Below are 21,253 nucleotides of genomic sequence, written 5' to 3'. Positions count from 1 at the left end.
GATTGAAATCAAGTTAAACAGCACTGACTTAAGCCTGGCTCACACTACAGGAGTTTTAAAATCCTATCCGATTGTAAAATCTGGTTGCAGCACACACTTCAGGAGAATCTTTGCAGATTTTCTTCCCTCAAATCTTAAACTTGCTCACACTACAAGATTTGAAATTCGTGAAGCATCACACACTACAAAATGTTATTAAGATTATCTTGCCAGATTTAGCACGTCACGTGACGCGATCTCACGGGGAAGCGCATGTAAACAAAATGGATAGTGTGTCGCGGCAACTTGCTGTATTAATACTTATTCTTTGTAGCAATAAAAACAAAAGAAAATCAAAACGAGCGTGGACGAGAAAATGGTTGGGAAGACGGGATCAGCATGGATTGTCTGTTCTTCAACGAGAACTAGAGGTACGATTTTTAAACGTTTTAAAATGTTTAAAGTAGTGCGCTAGCAAGGGCTAGATTGTTTACAGTTGTTTGGCAACATGTTACCATTAGTTTATAGCGCTAACGTACTGCACACTGTTACAGTGTAGAACTGTGTTTTAGTAAAATTTAAATCAAATAGGTGTTAGAAGCAGAAGCAGGAATGTGTAGTAGCTGTAACAATGGTGATCAGCAAGTAACGTTAATTTGTTGCCTTCTTGTGCAAGATACCGACATGTAACATTAAATCGGTTGGATTGCTCCGTCTCTCAATTTCAATTTCTCTCAGATTTTGTTACTGTATCGTACTGATATGTTTTATTTTTTCAGTTGATATTATGGACTCTATACATGACACTGTACATGTTTAAAGGAATCTTAAACGATAAACGTTGAAAAGCTAACATTAACATTAATTACAGAGCATTAACTACACTAAATGTAATTGAATAGGCTAAAAATTATTATACAAACAGATTGTTAACAATGTGAGTAGGAACCAAAAGCAAAATGTCTGCTGTTTAATGATAGAAGCTCAAGACTATTCAAAATAACTAATGATGGTTCACATCAAGTGTAGCGCTAGTTATACATGATTTTGAAGTTATGTTTTGAGTTTTCGCTAGTGTCACTCAAATGTGGAAAATATATATTTATACTTATTAAGGGTTAAGATCATTAAAAGTGTGTTTTTTTTTTTTTGTATAGTTGGAGGACAGATCAGGTTTCAAAGAGCTGCTACGGGTGACATCAGATGAATTTGAAATCCTGCTAGGGAGAGTAGAACCACTGATCACCAGGCAGGACACCAAGATGAGGCGGGCAATTACAGCCAGGGAGAGGCTCTCCTTGACCCTCAGATTCTTGGCCACAGGTTTGTATTTACAAATGAACAGGTTTGTCTCTTGTGTTTTCAGTTTACAGTAATTAGGGCCCAAGCACTGAAAGCAAACAAAAACTTTAATTTAACAAACAAAAAAATGCTTTAAACATTTTTCTAAATTAACTTAACTTTATAAAATTTAATTTAATTAACTATTTAATTAACTTAATAAAGAAACTAAACGAAATATAACTACTTTGACATTAAAAACGAAACTGAACTATTTTAATGGCTGCAACGATGTGTAGGCCTAATAGGGAGGATAAAAAATAAAATAAAAATTCACTGGACTCGGGCCAATAGTTTTGGTAAGCTGTTGGACACGGCCGGGCTTGGGCCTCAACGTCTATAGCCAGGGTCTGGCTATAGGGCCTAGATTTGAGGCCCGTGCAGGGCTCTAAGACTAAAAAAACTGAACGTACCACTTGAGCCAAACTAACGGGCGTCTCCGCACATCAGCAGCAGCAGTCAGATCATATTCTTCACGAGAGAGGATCTAAATTTCAAGATGATCGCGGAATATTTGGTTTCAAAGCAATGTAAAAGCGCCTATTTAAGGGAGTTTGTCATTGTAGGCTACTGTTTTGTTGCTATGTTTTTCATTAAGAATAATAGCTAATGAACCCACAATACAAGCAACCCGCCCCTGAATTGGCAAACCGAAAGTAAACAGCGCACGGCTGCATGCGTTCAGCCGCTCAGTGCACAAGCACAGGAATGAGGGAAACGGTGAGGGACATTTTTTTTTTTACCGTCACATCTTTAACGTGTAAAAAGGATAATACATTTTGATTCTGTTATTCTATTTTCCACAATGTCAAACGAACGCAGTTTAACCCAAATTCAAGCTCAGACATGGCTTCTGCCATATAAGCTTGTGCAGCGAATATTCGAATATTCTGGTCCAGCCCTAATGCATTCTACTGCAGGTTTGAAAAGCCCAGTCTCTCAGAGGACGTAACCAGAGTCTTCAAAAAACAGAAGAGTAGGAAAGCTTCAGGCCCAGACGGCATCTCATCTGCCTGTTTGAAAGCCTGCGCTGACCAACTGGCCCCAGTCTTCACGCAGATCTTCGACAGATCATTGGAGCAGTGTGAAGTTCCCTGTTGCTTCAAACGCTCCACTATCATTCCCGTCCCCAAAAAACCCAAAATCACTGGACTTAATGACTACAGACCTGCGCTCTCACGTCTGTGGTCATGAAGTCGTTTGAAAGACTGGTTCTGGCCCACCTGAAGGACATCACTAGACCCTTGCTGGATCCTCTTCAATTTGCCTACAGAGCAAACAGGTCTGTGGATGATGCAGTCAACATGGGACTGCATTATATCCTGCAACATCTCGACAGACCTGGGACTCTAGGCATAGAGATATCTGAACATCTTTGCCAAATGAACATTTAAACAACTAAATCGGTCCAAAATCAATGAAAACAATTCATACTTACAAGTCACACAGGTCGCAGCCATCTTGTATTCCGATTCGGAATTCTTGCTCGGTGTCCTCACGGTTGTCCAAACTTCAGAGCGGCAAAATCCGTGGAAAGGGGGCGTGTTGGTGCGTGTTGCTAGGTAACGTCTGTCTTCCTAGTCGGAGCTCCGACACGGATAAATAATAGAACGCAGCATTATTTGTGGACTTCAGTTTGGCAAGGCAAGGCAAGGCAAGGCAAGTTTATTTGTGTAGCACATTTCATACACAGTGGCAATTCAAAGTGCTTTACACAGAAATGAAGTTAAAATAGTTATAAGTGAATAAAATAAAAATATATATAGTATAATAGTTATAATAGGATTTAAAAGGAAATTAAAAGGAAATAAAAATAAAGATGAAATCCCCTATCTGGGGTGGAAGAAAATGGAGAGTCAGGTTTACTTTAAATATATTTGTCAGGTAACTGTGCGTTTAGACAGTACCCTTACAGACAAATCTTCTTGGCCTAACTTGAGGGCGTTCTCTAGATGTTTTACCCATCAGAGCAGATCTAAACGGGTCTTCCTCGCACCGGAGGGAGTACTCAAAAAATATTTGTCAGGTAACTGTGCATTTAAACATTACCCTTACAGACAAATCTTCCTGGACAGGAACACCAGGGCTATCTCTACTTTGTTCGACCGTCAGAGCGGATCTACACGGTCCTTCCTCTTACCACCAAGGCTATACAGATCTATCCGTCAGAGCAGATCTAAACGGATCGTCCTCGCGCGGAGGGATTTTGATTTATCGCTCCCCCGTCTCTCAACCTCTTCCACCCAGACAGCCTTAACAAAATAAAAAATAATTAAAAATAAAAGTATAATTAAAAACTAAAAATAAAACAGGGTTAAAATGAAACGCATAATTAAAGTGCAAGCAGTTCGGACAAAGCACAGAGCTCAATGAGTAAATGCATAAGATATGGTGCAATCAGTCGGACGTACAGTGGCATAGCTCATTCAGTAAATGCACAGCTGAACAGATGTGTTTTGAGTCTGGATTTGAAAGTGGCTACTGTTGGAGCACATCTGATCTGTTCAGGAAGCTGGTTCCAGCTACGGCTGGCATAATAGCTAAACGTAGACTCTCCTTGCTTTGAGTGAACCCTTGGTATTTCTAATTGACTTGATCCTGATGATCTGAGTGATCTGTTGGGTTTGTATTTAATCAGCATATCTGCAATGTCCTAGGTCATTGAGTGATTTATATACAAGTAATAGTACTTTAAAATCGATCCTAAATGTAACTGGAAGCCAGTGTAAAGACCTGAGGACTGGTGTGATATGGTCATATTTTCAGGTTCTGGTCAAGATCCTGGCAGCAGCGTTCTGTATGAGCTGCAGCTTTCTAATGGTCTTTTTGGGAAGGCCAGTGAGAAGACCATTACAATAATCCACCCTGCTGGTGATAAAAGCATGAACGAGTTTCTCTAAGTCTTGCCTGGAAATAAAGCTTCTAATTCTTGCAATATTTTTCAGATGATAGTAAGCTGATTTAGTTATTGCTTTGACATGACTACTGAAACTCAGGTCTGACTCCAAAATCACACCAAGATTCCTGACTTGATTTTTTGATTTTAGACCTTTAGCCTCAAGATATGCGTTCACCTTGAGAATTTCATCTTTGTTTCCTAATGTAGTGATTTCAGTTTTGTCTTTGTTTAACTGAAGAAAGTTTTGGCACATCCAACTGTTAACTTCATCAATGCATTTACATAGAGAGTCAATGGGGCTGTAGTCATTTGGTGATAGGGCTAAGTAGATCTGGGTGTCGTCAGCATAGCTGTGGTAAGCCATTTTGTTATTTTTCATTATTTGGCTGAGTGGCAGCATATACAGGTTGAATAGGAGTGGTGCAAGAATTGACCCTTGTGGGACTCTGCATGTCATGGATGTCCACTCAGACTTATGGTCACCTATACTCACATAACAACCTCTCCCTTCTAAGTATGACCTGAACCATTTGAGGACCATTCCAGAAAGCCCGACCCAATTTTCTAGCCTGTCAAGGAGTATGTTGTGGTCAACAGTGTCGAATGCAGCACTGAGGTCCAGTAGTACCAGAATTGATGTTTTGCCTGTATCTGTATTGAGGCGAATATCATTTATAATCTTTATGAGCGCTGTCTCTGTGCTGTGATGCGGTCGGAAACCAGATTGAAAATTGTCAAAGTATCCGTTTGAGTTCAAGAATTTTTTCAGCTGACTGAAAACTACTTTTTCAATGATCTTGCCTATGAAGGGGAGATTTGAGATTGGTCTGTAGTTGCTCAGTATGGAGTTATCCAGATTTCTCTTTTTAAGGAGAGGCTTTACTACTGCAGTTTTAAGGGAGTTTGGAAAAGTCCCAGAAAGAAGTGAGGCGTTTACCACTTCTAGGAGATCTGCTTCTAAACAGTTAAACACACTTTTGAAAAAAGAAGTGGGGAGTGTGTCAAGGGCGCAGGTTGATGTTTTAAGGTGCTGTACCGTTTCTTCTCAAATTTGACCATCAATTGCTTCAAAATCAGTCATAATAACTTTCTGAGGGTGTGGTCTGATCTGACTCACCTCAGAGCAACTCAAGGATGTGCTGATCGCATTTCTGATATTAATGATTTTCTCGGAGAAGAAGGAAGCAAACTCACTACATTTGCTGTCTGAGAGCATTTCACTGGGAATGTGACTCGGGGGGTTTGTTAGTCTCTCAACAGTAGCAAAAAGAGTGCGTGTGTTGTTTATGTTTCTATTTATAATATTTGAAAAGAAGGTCTGTCTAGCTTTGCCTAGTTCCACATTGAAAGCACGAAGACTGTTTTTATAGATGTTGTAATGGACTACAAGTTTTGTCTTTCGCCACATGCGTTCAGATTTCCTGCATTGTCTTTTCATTAATTGCACTGCTGTTGAGTTTCTCCAAGGTGCTTTTTGTTTGCCACTCTTTTTTCCGACTTTCACAGGGGCAATATCATCAATTACACTCTTAACTTTTGAGTTAAAAGAGTCAATGAGAAGATCAACAGAGTCTGCAGATATGCTTGGTGTTAGAGATATAGCCTTCATAAACAGCACACTAGTGTTCTCATTTAAGCATCTCTTTTTGACAGAGACAGATCTAGTTTCAATGGCAGGAGAGATTGATATATCAAAGAAAATACAGAAATGATCAGACAGTGCCACATCCTTAATAACTATCGGTGAAATGTTTAGACCCTTACTGATGAGTAAATCTAGAGTGTGTCCACGATCATGTGTGGGTCCGTGTACATGTTGTGTCAAATCAAAAGTGTTAAGAACAGTCATGAGATCTTTTGTTGTACTGGATTCAGCATTGTCAATGTGAATGTTAAAATCCCCAGCAATAGCAAAACAGTCATACTCAGATGAGATTGCTGATAACAGCTCTGTAAATTCATCAATAAAGGCCGGAGAATATTTCGGAGGCCTATAAATAGTGATAAGCAGGATGTGTGGTGCACCTTTTAGCACAATGCCCAGATATTCTAGAGACAAATAGTCACCAAATGATACTTGCTTACATTGATAGACATCTTTAAATAGAGCTGCGACCCCCCCATCCCTTCTGACTGGTCTGCAGACACTCATAAAAGTGATTTGTTTTTAAGTGAACGGATGTTTAAAAGTGCTAACCCCCCCCCCCCCCAGTATTCTTAGTTTGACAAGTAACAGGCAGCAGATTAGATGGGTTTGCTATACGGCCTTAGACTTTCTATCACGTAATAGAACAGAAATAGAGAAAGATAGAGACACACTGGGCTCACGCATGTTTTGTAAACATTTGATAAGATTGCTGTTGACTTTGCGAGGACCCAGAAAACGTCACTGAGAGCTGGTATCAGTTGTTTTTGGTGCAGATGGAGGAGGGTGTGTGCCCTGGCGTTGTGACCGAAGAAATCTCACAGGAGGAGGGGCAGAGCGAGCTGGACCTACAGTCTTTGGTGGTTGTGGGGCTCAACGTTCTTTGGATGATATCTGTGGGCTCGCAGCGATCGAGTGTGATTGTCTGATTCCAGTATAAACAAAATCCATTTTCTCTGTGAAGCTCAGAAGTGGGGATGCTGTAGAGAGGAATAACATGTGTGGTGAGGGGGGCTGTTTCTCTGGTGTTACCGGAAGCTGCAATATGTTATCGTCCTGTTCAAGGAGTGACTTAGACATTTCATCCAGCCTATTGTTTATACCATGTAAATTTCCATCCATTAGCCCAAAAACCGAAAACTAATGACGTGGTCAAAAGGAATTCTGCGTGTAAGCCTTTTCAGCCTTTAGGTGAAGTTCTTTTAATTTATTGATATCTCATTTTAAATCTGACTCCATTAATAATTGTATCTGACTCCAATTCTATCTGACTCCATAAAGTGTGTTATATTTAGAGTTTATCAGCTGATTTGAAGATTAGTTGCGATTTAATTTAGATCAATGATTTTTCGTAGTATCACTTATTTTCAAATATTAATATCCTCCATGGGACACGGAATCTCAAATAGGCTAAGCGTCCGGATTTTCGCTTGCTCTAACGGTCACAGATTAGTCAGTTCTGATATTACAGAGGATTGCAGGGTGAACTATCTTACCTCTAAGTGAGTCACACATGTGCACTCATAATAAAACATGTAATTTTAGTGATAGTCACGGAAACTGCAACTTATAATAACAGTGGCAGGTCAGAAATCAGGTTTTCCCTCATGCATGGCTCAATGCTCCCGCTATGGAGTTCCCAGTATGGCCTGCCCTGGCAGAGAGATCTGCGGTAACTCCTACAAAACTCCGCATGGACATGAATAAAATAATGATTTCAGAAAGATACAGAATAAATCAAGATTAACATTTATTTCGGCCAGACAGGAAAAGTAAAAGACGTAAACAAGAATCCATGGTACACAACTGATCAGCGTAAAAACATAAAACACAATTGCAAAGCAATATGAAAATAATTTAAAAGAGTCATCATGTCTGGCACATCTACATGCAGTTTGCACGGGGGGGTCTGGCTACAGAGTATTCCCCCCAGAGAGTTAGAACATCCAGCCTTAAATACTCCAACCAGAACAAAAGGGCTGTAAATATTTGCAACACCCCCACCTGGTTTTGGGGGAGTGGATCAGATATCTTTGAAGAGACTACTCAAAGGAGAACTGAATTCTCATTAGTTTTCCAATCTTTCTAATACTACCAGTGACTGCAGTGAAACTGAGACCATTTTACCATTCGCACTGAGACCTTTAAAAAGACATCAAACATGAAAAGGATAAAACAATAGATTTACAAAATACATCATCACTGATATATCTGCATTTGGTGACTTGAAACCAGGACAAGGAGAGGGCAAAATGGGGAGGGGGGAGGAATGTTAGTCAGGGTGTTGTCACAGTTTCTGTGAGATCTTTTCCTCAAGATTAGTGACTTTTATTGTTCAATTGCTGAGGTATGTATCTCAGCTTTTGTCTTAGCACCAAAACCGACTCTTACAACCACATATAAGTTGTAAGAGTTCATCAGTCTCAGTCTCACCCCCGATGGTCCCCATTTTTACCAGATTTTTTGCATCCACAGACTCCACAGTCCGGGCTGAGATGTTACTGTTTAGTGCCTCGATCTGTGTCACTTGGAGCAGTTCTAATCCGTTACAGTCTGTCTGTGGTGAGCTTGGCCTTCAATACCATCATGCCTGATCTTCTCTCAGCTAAACTGACCCTGCTCTCCATGCCATCCTCAATCTGTCTGTAGATCTCCAGCTTCCTGACAGACCGACAACAGCCCGTGAGACTGGGGAAACTCACATCCAGGACTCTCACTACCAGCACTGCCGCCCCCCAGGGGTGTGTTCTCTCCCCACTGCTCTTCTCCCTGTACACCAATGACTGCACTTCTAAAGACCCCTCTGTGAAGCTCCTGAAATTTGCAGACGACACCACTGTCATCGGCCTCATCCAAAACGGTGATGAGTCTGCTTACAGACTGGAGGTTGAACAGCTGGCCGTCTGGTGCAGTTATAACAACCTTGAGCTCAACACGCTCAAAACGGTGGAGATGATTGTGGACTTCTGGAGGAACAGCCCAGCTCTCCCCCCACTCACCATCATGAACAGCACTGTGGAAGCAGTGGAGTCATTCAGGTTCCTGGGCACTACCATCTCTCAGGACCTGAAGTGGGACAATCACATTGACTCCATTGTGAAAAGGCCCAGCAGAGACTGTACTTCCTTCGTCAGCTGAGGAAGTTCAACCTCCCACTGGAGCTGCTGATTCAGTTCTACTCGGCTGTCATTGAGTCTGTTTTATGCACTTCCATTACTGTCTGGTTTGGTTCAGCTACCAAATCTGACATCAGGAGACTACAACACACAATCCGGACTGCAGAAAGGATTATTGGTGCCTCCCTGCCAACCCTCCAGGACCTGTACTCTTCCAGAGTGAGGAAGAGAACAGGGAAAATCATCACAGACTCCACTCACCCTGGACACCGCCTGTTTGAACTGTTACCATCAGAACGGCGACTCCGGTCACTGGCCACTAGAACATCTAGGCACAGGAACAGCCCCCCCCCCCCCCCCCCCCCCCCCCCCCCCCAAATATTGTTTTAGTGCAATATTTTCTAAACTCAGGAGATATTTATATTTATTCATACTACTCACATACTGTAAATATGTTTATAATCTGTAAATGTTTATTCTGACTAAACGTAACTGTTAACTAATATTTTTTTTCATGCTAATTTCATATTTTTATTCTTAGAATTTGTATTACTATGTTCTTGTTGTGTTTGTATTGTATATGTGCACTGGAAGCTTCAGCACCAAGAAAAATTCCTTGTGTGTGCAAGCACACTTGGCAATAAAGCTCTGTGTGTTCTGATTCTGATTCTGAAATTCTAAAAATGTACGTATGTGCTCAATTGAGTTGTATAATGTTTTTATCCGATAAAAAGAACTGTGATGTCAACATATTTAACACATAAATCCCTAAATGTGCAACAACAGCAAGAACAAAAAAAACGTACTACAATCGCCGTCAATAGCTACTTTCGTTTTATTTAGTGCGTAGCCTATGAAAGAATTTGAGTAACTTTTGTTAAAATCTACGTACACGCCTTCATTTACAACTAGGCTAATTATTAAATTATTATTCAATTAAATATTTATTTTCTGTAGCTACCGTTTATTATATCCTAAGCATGATATAAAACAGACGCATAACTGTGATTTATTAAAGGTGTTTATTAGCGCAGGAGCGTCTCATAGAATCGAAAGTGAAAGAACGATATAGGTAAGATCAGCTGAAAACGAAAGTCACTCATGACTCGGCGCTCAGACATCACACACCACTCCCAGCCTCTGCGGACGAAGAAAATCAGTGAGTCCTTCATTAATTCCAATACATTTAAAATATTCGACTGGAACTTTACCTGGGTAGGCCTATTTGTGTTTTTAAATTGCATGCATTATCACAGAACTGTAAAATGCTGCCTCCAATACGTTCTCATGAAATCCGTGTAGCACGAATTGTATTTATCGTGCGATTTATAGGCTACGCCAAAATGATTTTTTACGTGCATGTGATAGCCTACGCATTGTCACCACATCATGAGATCTGGCTGGTAGGGGAGAGCGAAGCACAACGGTTTTTGACTTTCTCCGTTTCTGTAAATCTGCGTAGGGTTCAGAACTTCAGAGTAGCTTTTTATTTTTTCCCAAATTAATTTCACACATGTCTGGTAAATATGTTGTCTTGTTTCATTAATACAGTGTATTCATTATTTATAGAAGTGAAATGTGACAACATCCCCCATAGGTGAAGGGGCACGTTTTAACATATAGCTATATCCTCCTGGGACCCAGAAAAAAAAAGTTTTTTGAATTTAGTATTTTGTCATGTCATTACATTGTTTAGAGCATAAAAACAAATGGGAAAGAAAAAAAAACATTTTTGAAAAATTATATTTTATTCATATGTTATGATATGTCCTCTGTAGTTGACACCATGGGGCCTCATTTATAAAACTTTGCGTAGGATTTGCTTCAGAAGTGGCGCACGGATGAAACATAGGACGTGCGTACAGAAATATTCGGATTTATAAAACCGTGCGCACGCACATCCTACGCAGTTTTCCCTTAATAAATCACAATCAATTCTAAGGGTGCGTTCCATTCGACCGTGAGTGGACTGCGAAGTGGACTTCAGAGGGTATTCCGCCATCTTAAGTGAGATTCCAATCCAAATGGAGCGAACATGTTCAGTCCGAAGGGCACTGCGAACGGCGCAGGGAAGAAGGGAACATCGATACATCACTTCACAGGAAGTGGAGAGCGAAAATCACCCAACTTAAAATTAAAAGTGTTGAGAAGCACCTGAGGGCTGTCATGTTTTATATTTTACTTTATTTACCTCTGGAATGTTTACTGTGCAGCTGCACTTGGGAAAGAAAGCGTACGAGATGAGACCGCTAAAGACCATTAAGAATAGCCTACATAGCCTACATAGTTAACCAAATCAAAGTATTTTCATATTGAATGAAAGGTGCAGCTTCAAATCTGTTCATAGTCAATACAGGTTATAAGTAAACTAATAAAACTAATGGACAATGTTTTGATATGTTTTAGATAGCCTATACTGTGTGTTTTTGTAAATGTAGGCTATATGCTTATTATAGGCTATGTTTTTCAATTTGAAAGTAAAGTAAATAACAATATTAATTTATGTTAGGCTATATCATAATCTGCACCCGCTGTTGCCTTTCTTTGATGACGTTGCAGGGCGTTCCAAATGAGTGATTTTTGTCAGCGAAGTCCACTTCACCTGATATACCGTGCTCAGGGAGTAGGGAGCAGAGTAGGGAGCAGTGAACAGTGCGTAGGGACCCTGTCGAATGGAATGCACCCAAATGTAGCGCAGCTTTTGCGGCTTCATGTCACGCCCATAGTTGACCATAAATAGTCCGTGAAACGCCCACAAGTTAATATTCATCGATTGCGAAATCATGGCAAATACAGAGAGGAAATGAAAAAAAAACGTAACTTCACTCAATTTGAAGTAGAAGTTATCGTTGGCGAGGTGGAAAAGAGGAGAAAAATGTTGTTTTGGAGGGCACAGTGTGGCCATTAATGCCAAAAAGGCACTTGAGTGGCAAAAGGTTGCAGACGCCGTAAAAGCTGTAGCCTCACAACCTCGGACCGTGGCCGAAATAAAAAAGAAATTGTCCGACATCAAAGATGAGGCAAAAAAGCGTCTAGCGCTCCATCGCCAGAGCGTGTCCTCGTTTGCCAGCAAGTCTTCTTGCTGTCTGAAGATGCGTTCACTCCGACTCCTTCCATTTGCCGCATCTAGAGTGCAAGATCAGCCATTGTGCGTCATTACGCATTGTGATGGGGCATTTTATTTCCATCGATTTAATTGCATCTGACAAGCTACAGATGTCGGTTATAATCTACGTGGAAATGGGAAATAGTTCAGTGCAAATGTAATGTCTTGCAGCTTTCTGAATGGTTGAGACATATACGTCATACGTTATTTGTTCAAAAATAAAACTAGAGGCATATGCATGAATACCATGATTCCGTAGCTGATGAAGAAATGTTACTATGAAAACAACTCTCCCCAGTGGACAATTAATACATCTATCTATCTATTTATCTATCTATCTATATATCTCCCTAATTATCTATCTATCAGTCAATCTAATTGCATCAATATCTGCTCCGCCAGACGGACACATTGACGAGAATATCAGTTTTGCACATTATTTCGTTCTGTTTACCATATTATTTATGAGGATGAATTGCATAACATGGCAATATTATTGCAGAACATATTTCACTTTTCTTTTTGCAAATATGTGTTAATTAGCATTTTTGTTTTCGTTTGATTTTGTTTGTTTTACACTGCAGATCGATCAAACGGGTGTTCGTGTAGGCTGTTAATTGTAAGACTTGCTTTGTGAAGTCTTCATGTTATTTATGAGAGGCAGTATTGCCATTTCTTTTACACAACGGTCTACAGTTTCAAAATGACATGAAATTGCATAGGCCTATATAGGCAAAAACAATGGGATTTATTTTTAATTCACCAATACATTTTTAGGTTTCAGTTTTTTTTTTAAACAAACTTTGTTTAAAGATGATTCTGAACTATGTTATGAAAGATATAATGAAATGTATGGATATACCATTTTACTTGCAATATGTGGGTAAAATGGCCATGCTTGGATTTTCCCATTCAATACAATGTACCTATACACTGCATCTAATTTGCATATTAATGTGTTCTTGGTGCAACATGTAATGAAAAAAGAAGTGTAATTATGGGAGTAGAACATTTTGGCAACATTTTCATAATAATATCTAATATTGCATAGGAATATTGATGTGTAATTTCTTTCCCTATTCACTTGTTATGTCTCCAAAATGCCTGATAAACATGATTTAAGTCCTGGGGCCCGTTCTTCGTACGTCACTAGCTCAGTTAGCTGGATTTGATTGTTGACGATTTGACATGATCTCGGATTGTTTGGTTCTTCGAAGCTCATCCTGGACTTGCTGTCAGGTCCGTAAGCTTAAACCTGCTCGGGAGCAGGCTTATTTCATATAAACAGGATTAGATTGCATCTTGAGGTGATACTTAAAATCTGTCCCAGCCACTGCTACTTTATTACAAGAGTGCATTACTGAACCAGGGGCAATAATAATAATTTTAAATAATAATAATAATATAAAAATGTTATATTGTATATGTATATGAGAATGTATAATGTTGTGTATAATACTATAGACAGCCACTTGATTGAGCGATTTATTTGTGATGGAATAATTACTTTATATAATTTTATTTTTATGGGTTTACACACATCACATGTTGTACAGTTACTCTGAGCCGTGCATTAAGTGATCACAGATATTATGGGAGTGGCTTGATGCAGCGCAAGAGAGGATAATTTGATCTTGACCCATAAGAAACTTGAATACTGTCACGTTACAAATCTGCTTCAAATTGAATTAAAAATTAAATTACAACATTGAAATAAAAATGTAAAGGGTGTACAAATACTGTATAAAATCGTGAATATAAATAATTGGTAATCATGTTAAAAAAAAAAAAACATTTATCATTTATCTATTATAACTTTTATGTTGGTTTGGTCGTTTGGCTGTTTCCTTATAAAGGTTCAGAAATTCGTGGGGTTTTTTTGTGTAATTTGTCAAGTTTTTTGCCAGGTGGCTTTTTAATTAGGCCTATATGATGTCATTATGTTGCTGTCTTGACGCCGGCCAATCGCTGCATTGCTGATCGTGGTTTCGAGGATCAATAGGCTTGTTTGAGATGAGCAAAATCTGCGCAGAACCGATCACCGGTGATCAGCGCGAGATGCATGCCGGTTAGAAAAGTGTCCGAGGGCGGTCCGCCTAGCTCTGATGTCATGCCGACGTATGTCAAAAAACTCTCGCGAGCGAAAGGCGGATGTGTCGGATTCTGCAGTCGAGCGCAGCTGCTCTCCACTGACTGCACTGAGCAAAAGCATGATGGGAAACGACTTGCTGACGACACAGCTTAATGCTTATTGGTTTAAACAACCGTGATGCATGGTTCTTTTTTAAAATGTTTGATTTCAAAAACTTTGGGTGTCTTGTTCATTATATTTATTTTCATATAAAAGTAACATAACTTAAATTACATCCAGTTTATCAGCAACAAAGCGCACGAGTGTGAATCCCGTGATATCCGCCTTTGATCTCGCAGGTGTCTGATCCACTACGAGAAGAGAGAACTGTCCGTCTTGCCTGCACTTTTTTCACTTCTCCCCTCACTGCAGCCGCCTAGTCTCGGCTGAATTTCAGGCGAGGCGAGGCGCATGTCAAACAAGCCTACCGCATCTGCCCTCTTCAGGGAAAAAAAGAACGCTCAGTAATCTTAGATCATTTAATCCAGATATAAGATATTTTAATCCAATCCGCAAATTCGTTTGAAGAACCAAATTAGACAGAGATCAGTTATCACGATTAAAAGATCTGGAATCTGTCAAATCATCTTAGATGTATTAAGCGAGGTACGAAGAACGGGCCCCAGGTTTAAGCTTATGGACCTGTTACAGCAAGTCCAGGATGAGCTTCGAAGAACCAAACAATCCAAGATCATGCCAAATCGTCAACAATCAAATCCAGCTAACTGAGTTAGCGAAGTACGAAGAACGGGCCCAAGGACAAGAGGCTTGTTTGAGATGAGCAAAATCTGCGCAGAACCGATCACCGGTGATCAGCGCGAGATGCATGCCGGTTAGAAATGTGATGTGATGAAATGTGATGACAACCGTGATGTATGCTTCTTTTTTAAAATGTTTGATTTTAAAACTCTGATATCCTGTTTTTATGTGTGAATATCCAAACTCTCTAACAAAGGCGATCTCTCTGTGGGTTATGTGATTGTTGTTATATTTATAAAATATATATATATAAAAACATGTATGTAGGCCTAATTAAAGTCAAAATGATTGATAAACACGTCTTTCGAATGGAAATAAATAACAAAAACTTTGGGTGTCTTGTTCATAATATTTATTTTCATATAAAAGTAACAGAACTTAAATTACATCCAGTTTATCAGCAACAAAGCGCACAATCGTGAATCCCGCGATATACACCTTTGATCTCGTAGGTGTCGGATCCACTACGAGAAGAGAGAACTGTCCGTCTTGCCTGCACTTTTTTCACTCCTCCCCTCACTGCAGCCGCCTAGTCTAGGCCACCGTGAGGCGCATCTCAAACAAGCCTATATACATATCTATGATGTTTCCTATCTGCGCAAAGCATTAAAGGTGCAGTGTGTAGGCATAATATTTACGAGGATCTATTGACAGAAATGCAAAATAATATTCGTAACTATGTTTTCAGGGGTATAAAACATATCCCTGGGGGTGGCAGTGGCTCAGTGGTTCATGTAGGTTGTCTACAAACCGGAAGATTGGTGGTTCGATCCCAGGTTCCACCTGACCAAGTGTCGAGGTGTCCATGAGCAAGACACCTAACCCCAGCTGCTCCCGACGAGCTGGATGGCGCCTTGCATGGCTGACACCACCGTCGGTGTATGAATGAGTGTGTGAATCGGTGAATGTGAGGCAAACTGTAAAGTGCTTTGGATGGTCGTAGGTCTGTTAAAAGCGCTATATAAATGCAGTCCATTTATAAAGACCTTACATAATGAACCGTAATGTTTGTATTACCTTAGAGTGAGCCATTTATATCAACATACACCACAGGTCCACTTACAGTGAAGTCGCTGTTTTGCGCCGCCATGTTTCTACAGTAGCCCTAGACGGACAAACTGCTCTACAGAACGCTAGCTACTCTCTGCTTTCTTTTGTCCTGTGTCGGCTCCGTAGCTTCTCTATGTGCTTGGAAAGGAAGGGGTGAGTGGTGGGCGGTTGCAATTCACAACCTCGCCACTAGATGGCACTCAAACGTACATATAAATATTTTGTATATTTAATATTGTATATTTAATATTGTATATTTAATATAATATATCATATTAAATAAATATTAACATATTTTGATATTAACATAATATAAACATTTTGAATAAACACAAAAACAGAAATATACAATTAACTTGTTAACAGTTGTCCGTTTAGGGCTACTGTAGAAACATGCCGGCGCAAATTGATGACTTCACTGTAAGGGGACCCGAGGTCTATGTAGATAGAAAGAGTTCATTTTAAGGTAATAAAAACATAACGGTTCATTATGTAAGCTCTTTATACACCACTGAAAACATAGTTATGTATACACTCTAAAAAAATAGGTTCTATTTGGCACCAAAAATGGTTCTTCGTCGTAATCATAGAGGAACCACTTTTGGTGCTATATAGCACCATATCTTAATTAACATGTTCTGTATATGGTAGCGGTGCTATATAGCACCTTAGTCAAAGAACCTCTGAAGAACCGCTGAAGAACCACTGAAGCACCAAAATTGGTGCTATATAGCACTTAAAAAGGATCCCCTATGATTACAAGCCAAGAACCATTTTTGGTGCCATATAGAACCTTTTTTTTTTTTAGAGTGTATTATATTACATTTCTGTCAACAGATCCTCATAAATATTACACACTGCACCTGTAATTAATTGTTTAATAAAATAAGGTTAATGCAAGTCTGTGTTCTCAAGCAAAATGTATCTAAAACACTGTCTTTATTAGAAATATTATACATTGTATCTGTTCTTAAACTGTCCCCCCCTTCCCCTTTATTTTTGACTCAGGACAGACAATGGATAATGCTCAAAACCATTTCAAGAACAATCTTCGTAGGAAAGTACCTGGTCTGAGGGAGGTCTTTTCCCCTGAGCAATGTCAAGCCATACTGTTTTTCTGCCCCATTACTTCTCGTGCAGGAACTGACATTGACGCAGCAATGAATCTCCTTAATCAAGTGCAAGGTCACTTAAGCTTAATGATAAAACTTAACGAATTAAACCAATTTTGTTTTTTATGATCCAATTAACAATCCACTTTTAACTGCCTTACAGCTTCCACGCCAGTCTTCATGGTGATACTCCATCATACGTTTGACCATGAGAAAATTGTTTCAGACAGCAACAATGCTATAAAGAGATGGAACACATTTGCAGTGGACTGTCTGTTTTATGAAAACAACTTACTGCAATGTCAGAAGAATGATGATGCAATTGATGAAATGGCACAGTACTTAAAAACAAAGGTAGGCCTGATGATCACCATGGATCCTTTTCACAAACTGTGATGATGATGCGTTTTTCTTTATCTCTTCATTTTTTTTTCTCATTTAGAAATCCGTGAAAAAGCTACCATAGATTTTTTTTATTGCAGCAATCAGGAGCTCAATAATCATATTTGCTGTAGTCTTTATAGAAGTTTAGCCATTCATGACAACTTCCGCTTCAGAGAAACACAGAAATGTGTGAAAAGGATCCAAAGTGAAATGATTAGTTGAATATGTGTTTTATAGGTAATACAAATATATTCATATATTAATTTCCTTTCCAGGATCTGACTTCATATTATTGCTTTAACAGTAAGTATTCCAAGCTTTACATTCTTAATAATTCAGTACAATTTATTATAATTATTAAAGAAAATTAAGCTATATAAACAAAAACCTATTGTAATATGTTTTATATAAGCTGTCTGTAATCTTCTTGCTGCAGATTGTGGAAAACAAAATCTATCCACAGACTGGGAAGCAGAAAATAGGCCCCTCAATGCACACTCCAGGCGTGACAAGACTATTGTTTGTGTTATTGTTGTTGTTGTTGTTGCTGCTGTTGTCATTGGTATTTTGGTAGCCCTTTTAAGTTAGTTGATCAGTTGGTTAATTAATCCAGTGCTAATTAACACTTCCTTATTTGTAATAATGAAGTATGAAATTAGCATTTTGTGATTTTCAGTAACTCTCAGCTGCTCAAATTATCCTATAATGACAACAACATATAGAAACACCACCAAAACTACACGTATCGCACACAGCATGAAGAAAATAAAATTTTAAATGTAAATGATAGGGTAACAAGTTATATGATGCTTAGAAGTGTGTATGTGAGATGTAATTCTATTGGAAAGAAGTGCATGAACTTCACCTTTTCAAGAAGTGCTTGAATAGTTGAGGCACAAACACTCAACTGTCACTTTCAAATTTGCTAATGTTGCATGTTAGATTAAAACTGTCTCTATTAAACAACAACAACAACATATAAACAGCTGTTTACCCCAGTTCGGACCAGTTTTCCATGGAAGAGACATTTCATTATTATCATTACATTTCCACTGAACGCTCATTGCTGCAAAAGTCTATTGAGTCTGCATTCCATAACATCAATTCAATTCACATTTATTTGTATAACACTTTTCACAAACATATCCTATCAAAGCAGCTTTACAGAAAATGCATGCATCTACATAAACATTTTGAGTGATCTGTTATCAGAGGTGTCTTGTGTCCAAGTTATGCATTTCAGAAATGGCAGAAAAGCAAAAGGAAAATAATTAGCATAGCTGCTGTTCATAACATTAAGCAAAGATAATTATGAGCCCTGAACATCATCAGGAAGGCTATTCCAAAGTTTAGGGGCCAATTGTGAAAACTTTCGCCCTCCTTTAATGGACTTATAGATGTCATATGTACTACCACACTGAAAAAAAATCACCCAAAAAGGTTTTCATTCATCCAATTAAAACATTATTTAGGGTAATGGTTCACATTTATATTTTATAACTTGAACCAATACAAAAATAAATAAATTGCCCTAAACAACATTTTCTATGTCGTCTTCATTTTATAATTTATTTCTATTTTATAAAACCTGACACAAAGTATATTCTTCTTGTTTAAGAGTCAATTAATTTAAACTCTATTTTTGATCTAAATAAAAATATATAGATTTAATCTTTCTCTTCTTTGATTTTTTTTTCTCTTTCCTTCAGTGATTCTGCACATTATCATCAGGTGTTCATCATTAATGTCCAATCATCACTTAATTAATCACTTAGGGCGTTTGCACACCTGAAAGTCCGCACCAAGGTCCGAACCTTAGTTCATGTTTTGATACATTTTATACATTCGGTTAGTTTTGGTCTGGTTTCACATTGCAGTTATGCGAGCGCACTAAAGAACTTTACATGACGCACTTGCGTCCACTCGTCATCATCTATGTGGGCTGCATCTGGACATTGATTGGTTTGTAAACGGACGTGCGTCTGACGTCAGCGTCTTTGACTAGAATGAATGAACGGACGCATATCATTGCCACTATTGAACAGTGCGCATTGCTTGACTATTTTTTATTCGTTACATTTAAAAGTGGACATTTCAAGCTTTATATACACATATTTCTCATGTTTGTGAGACGAGTAGCTGCTGAGTTTCGGTTTATTTGAGACGCGCTCCAGTTCATGTGCAAAGCATGTGATCGCTCCCGCGATTATTGTCTGCTATAGACTATTAGCTTCTTATTTATTAAATCCAGGCAATTATCTGATTAAACGTTGATTAAAATTAAGACACAATTTATACAAAACGAAATTCACATTAAAGAAAGGCTTTCTAAGCAAAATCATACAAAATTTAGTTCAAAATAATTTCTGACCTTCTGTCTTCTGACATATTGCGCATCTTTTCACTTTTCATAATCAATGTAGCCTAGATTGAATTTAAAAATAACATTATAATATTTAAAAATAAACAGGAACTTCCTGTAAATGGTCTGAAAGTCCAAACCATACAGAAAATGCTTTCACACTACAAACGAACCGAACCTTTGTTCAGTTTGAGCCGGACCGAGACTACCTCTTTTCGTCGGACCAAATTTTGTGTTCAAATTTTTTGTTTGACGTTGGTTGTAGCGTAAGCGTTTTGAACTGCAAGAGGCACTACACTTTCTGCGTAAGTTGAATACGGAAGGTGGTCTGCCAGAAGCTAGATATTTTACTTTATAACATTGATAATATTGATATTTTTCTTACAAAAACCCATCAATTTGCTCCAGAAGGCCTTCATTAACCCCCGGAGCCGCGTGTAGCACTTTTATAATGAATGGATGAACTTTTATGGACTTCAAAACAGAATCAGCCATTCACTACCATTTTGAAGTTTGGAAGAGCCAGGACATTTAATATTACTCCGATTGTATTTGTCTGAAAGAAGAACGTCATATACACCTAGGATGACTTGAGGGTGAGTCATGAGATCATTTTCCTTTTTGGGTGAACTATCCCTTTAAATTGTGTTTCATGATTATCCTCACCCTGCACAAACTGCATCCACACCACTGAACTACATAAATGACACAATAGTTAACATGAACTAACAAACCCTTTTTTCATTTTGGCTAATGCAAATTTCTACAAATGCCAACTTTTATAGGCTATTAAAATAAAGTGTGTAATAATAATAAAATATTATAAAGTAACTAACTAAATAAGCTGCAGTCCGTAACTTTGCGCTCTAGCGGTTAATAAACAGAAAAAAAGAAAGAAATCTGTGAGCCAACTGTAGAAGAATAAAGGAATATGGGAGTAGACAGAATAGAAGTGGTTATAGAGATGCTTTGCAGTGCTTAAATGAAAGGTAAAGGGAAAAAATGAGTGAGAGGAAGATTAGTAAAATCCTGATTTAATGAAGCTGAGAAAAAGGTGAAAGAGAGAAGAGAGAAAGACAGGAGGTATACGTAACCATAGAAACAAATGAGGAGATAAAAAGTAACCAAGGAAACCAAAACTAAAAGAGCAGAGAAACAGGAAGGGAAACGGTCTCAGGTTACATATGTTCCCTGAGAAGAGGGAACGAGACACTGCGTCAGAACGTCGCAGCAAAGCATTTCCAAGAAATCAAAACTGAAACAATTTTACCTCATATTACAAATATAAATAAAATGTATTTCTCAACATAAATTAAAATTCGAGTTCCTTATTAGGTCATTATTAGTAATATTAGGTGCAGTCATTTCC

The 21,253-nt window shown here is 38.5% G+C and overlaps 1 protein-coding gene across 1 annotated transcript; it reads left to right on the top strand.

Annotated features, from left to right (window-relative positions):
- The first annotated feature begins 10,048 nt into the window (after positions 1-10,048).
- On the top strand, positions 10,049-19,191 carry LOC307125339 (uncharacterized protein). The gene is made up of 5 exons (XM_079815155.1): positions 10,049-10,139; positions 17,035-17,211; positions 17,302-17,492; positions 17,798-17,825; positions 17,959-19,191. Exons 1-5 carry the CDS (start codon positions 10,082-10,084, stop codon positions 18,108-18,110), a joined length of 606 nt encoding a protein of 201 aa, XP_079671281.1. The 5' UTR covers positions 10,049-10,081; the 3' UTR covers positions 18,111-19,191.
- The last annotated feature ends 2,062 nt before the right edge of the window (positions 19,192-21,253 follow it).

This window comes from Gobio gobio, assembly GCF_949357685.1.
Source record: "Gobio gobio genome assembly, chromosome: 4".
In the NCBI taxonomy this organism is placed as follows: Eukaryota; Metazoa; Chordata; class Actinopteri; order Cypriniformes; family Gobionidae; genus Gobio; species Gobio gobio.
The sequence above is the reverse complement of the archived record's forward strand: the minus strand, read 5'-3'. Positions and strand labels throughout refer to the sequence as shown.

What these genes read in the sequence shown, in the direction of transcription:
- LOC307125339 (XM_079815155.1), top strand. Translation starts at nt 10,082, where the DNA reads ATGACTCGGCGCTCAGACATCACACACCACTCCCAGCCTCTGCGGACG. An exon ending in TCTGCGGACGAAGAAAATCA is followed by an intron (nt 10,140 to 17,034) that starts GTGAGTCCTTCA and finishes TTTTTGACTCAG; the next exon opens with GACAGACAATGGATAATGCT. An exon ending in TCTCCTTAATCAAGTGCAAG is followed by an intron (nt 17,212 to 17,301) that starts GTCACTTAAGCT and finishes ACTGCCTTACAG; the next exon opens with CTTCCACGCCAGTCTTCATG.